Source organism: Nanorana parkeri, unplaced genomic scaffold (assembly GCF_000935625.1).
Source record: "Nanorana parkeri isolate BGI_ZX_2015 unplaced genomic scaffold, ASM93562v1 scaffold92, whole genome shotgun sequence".
Lineage (NCBI taxonomy): Eukaryota > Metazoa > Chordata > Amphibia > Anura > Dicroglossidae > Nanorana > Nanorana parkeri.
In genome coordinates, this window is record NW_017306360.1 from 2,108,365 (window position 1) to 2,110,549 (window position 2,185).

Consider the following 2,185-nt stretch of genomic DNA (forward strand, 5'->3'; position numbering starts at 1 on the left):
CTTGAAAGCGTATCCTGAAAATGTCACAGCTGGAGTAATGTTTGTGATTATTTTTTCTTTTCCATTGCACTATGACTTCCAACAGTAATTTTTAGGCACTGGGTTGGACATGTAGGTGTAATGGCTGCTTGTAATAACTGTGTCACCAGGTCTTCTTGTGGATCGGAAAAGACGCGAATGACGCAGAGAAGTCCCAGGCTGTCGTAACAGCTCAGGAATACCTGAAGAGTCACCCTGGAGGGCGGGACCTCAACACCCCCATCAACGTCGTGAAGCAAGGGTTCGAGCCCCCCACTTTCACTGGCTGGTTCCATGCCTGGGATCCATTCAAGTGGGAGGTACGTGATCCTCATTGACACAGCCATAGCTAGGTTGCAGTGCAATACTGTATAGGAGACGGAACCCGCACCTATTGCCATAAATTCTGTTTATTCTCATTAAAATTGATATAGTTTTTGGTTCAGAGGATGAAACTGCAGCTAGCCGAAGTGAAGCCATGAGCTAGAGAACCTGTACTTTAAAGTGGACCTATAATCTTATGACGTCTTCTAGAGAGGCACCAGCTCTGATTTAGTGGTACTGGTACCTTTATGAGACCACTCTCACTAGGCCTATGGACTGGTCATCTTTAAAACCCTGGTACCCAATGTGAGGCCCAGAGGCACCATATGGCCCCTTTGGAACTTATTATGCGGCTCTCAAAGCGCCTGCAGACAGTATGGACCCTAGTGTTTTAAAGTTGCCGCACAAATGTGGACAGATTTGTAAATACAGTATTTGCCGGCGTATAAGACGACCCCCCTAACCTCCTTGGCGGTATTCCCGAGTGTGGCTCGGGGTTAATTTTCAGTACCATAAGTGGTAACCCCGAGCCACACTCGGGATTACAGTCTCTTACCTTGTCCACGATCCCCGCAGCGTCCTCCATCTTCCGAGTTCCGTCCTACTGCGCTGAGCCAATCACGGCAGGCTTTGTATTCATTAATACAAAGCCTGCCGTGATTGGCTCAGCGTGGTATACTGTATGTAGCCAAAGCTACATACAGTATACCCGGCGTATAAGACGACCCCCGATTTTCGGGCAGTGTTTTTGGGTCTAAAAACCCGTCTTATACGCCGGCATAATGGGTAGGCTGTAAGAGTAGTGATCTCCAGCAGTCTCGTCTCCAGGCTATAGTTGGCCATACACTTTACAACCCTCGCAAGATAAAGATCTTGCGAGGGTTGTAAAGTACTTTAAAAAACAAAACAAAACGTACAATCTGCCCATCTTGGACAGGCAGATCGTACTTGCGATCATCGCAATCCCTCCCCACTGAGTGCATCCCTATAGAAAACGCACCATGCTTCTACCTCTCAGAGCCATGCCTGTGGCTGTGGGTCTTGCAATACCTCATCAGACAGCTGGCCAAGGTTGCCTACACCTACAGTAATGTATACACACGTTCCTCACGCTACCTTGATGCCATTGTTCTGTGGCTTCTGACTTTGAGGCCTGAGCAGAAATTTGCCAGGGCTGGACCCTGTCACAAGGGTGGGGCATTGGCATCATATACACCAGAGCTAGCCCAGTTTGGACTTTTGCAGTGGGGTGGTGAAGGAGCACGGGTAAGCAAACGGACCTCGCAGGTGGAGAGGGAGCTGTGACAGATCCCTCAAAGCAGCCCCTGGATAGATTGGAGAAACAAAGAAATGGACAAAGTAGCTAATCAACAGTATAAACATTTGTGAACACACTCCCTCATCCAACCGGTTTACAGTCATAAAAAGTCTGACGGTCTTCTCTTTCTCACACAGACCACAAAATCTTATGCCGAACTGAAAGCCGAACTGGACGACGCAGACTCAATTGACCAGTTCGCCTCAGTAAGTAACAAGACTCGGAAGGCCATGGTCGGTTTAGATGAAGATTCAATGCGAAAGCACCAAATGATACAAAATATTAAACATGTCATCTTAACAAATCTTGGTAAAATGTTGTAATCGGCTGAAATCGAAGCCACCTATGGCCAACCTTAGTCTTCTATTGCAGGAACCCGACAGTTAAATCTTTGGAACCTGATCGGGGCGTCCTTTACCAGATATTTCTATGTCCTAGAAACACAGGATGGTGTCTCCCTCGGAGGATGAAACCACTTTTTTTCCATTCTCTTTTGATACACATAAGTGCATTTTAGGCAGAAAA

The 2,185-nt window shown here is 47.1% G+C and overlaps 1 protein-coding gene across 2 annotated transcripts in view; it reads left to right on the forward strand.

The window, feature by feature from the left end:
- VIL1 (villin 1) overlaps positions 1–2,185 on the forward strand; it is a 44,014-nt gene that overhangs the window by 40,023 nt on the left and 1,806 nt on the right. For both annotated transcript variants that reach the window (XM_018552589.1, XM_018552588.1), the window contains exons 17-18: positions 150–338; positions 1,798–1,866. In XM_018552589.1, the coding sequence (XP_018408091.1) occupies positions 150–338; positions 1,798–1,866 (258 nt within the window). The remainder of the gene's footprint in view (positions 1–149; positions 339–1,797; positions 1,867–2,185) is intronic.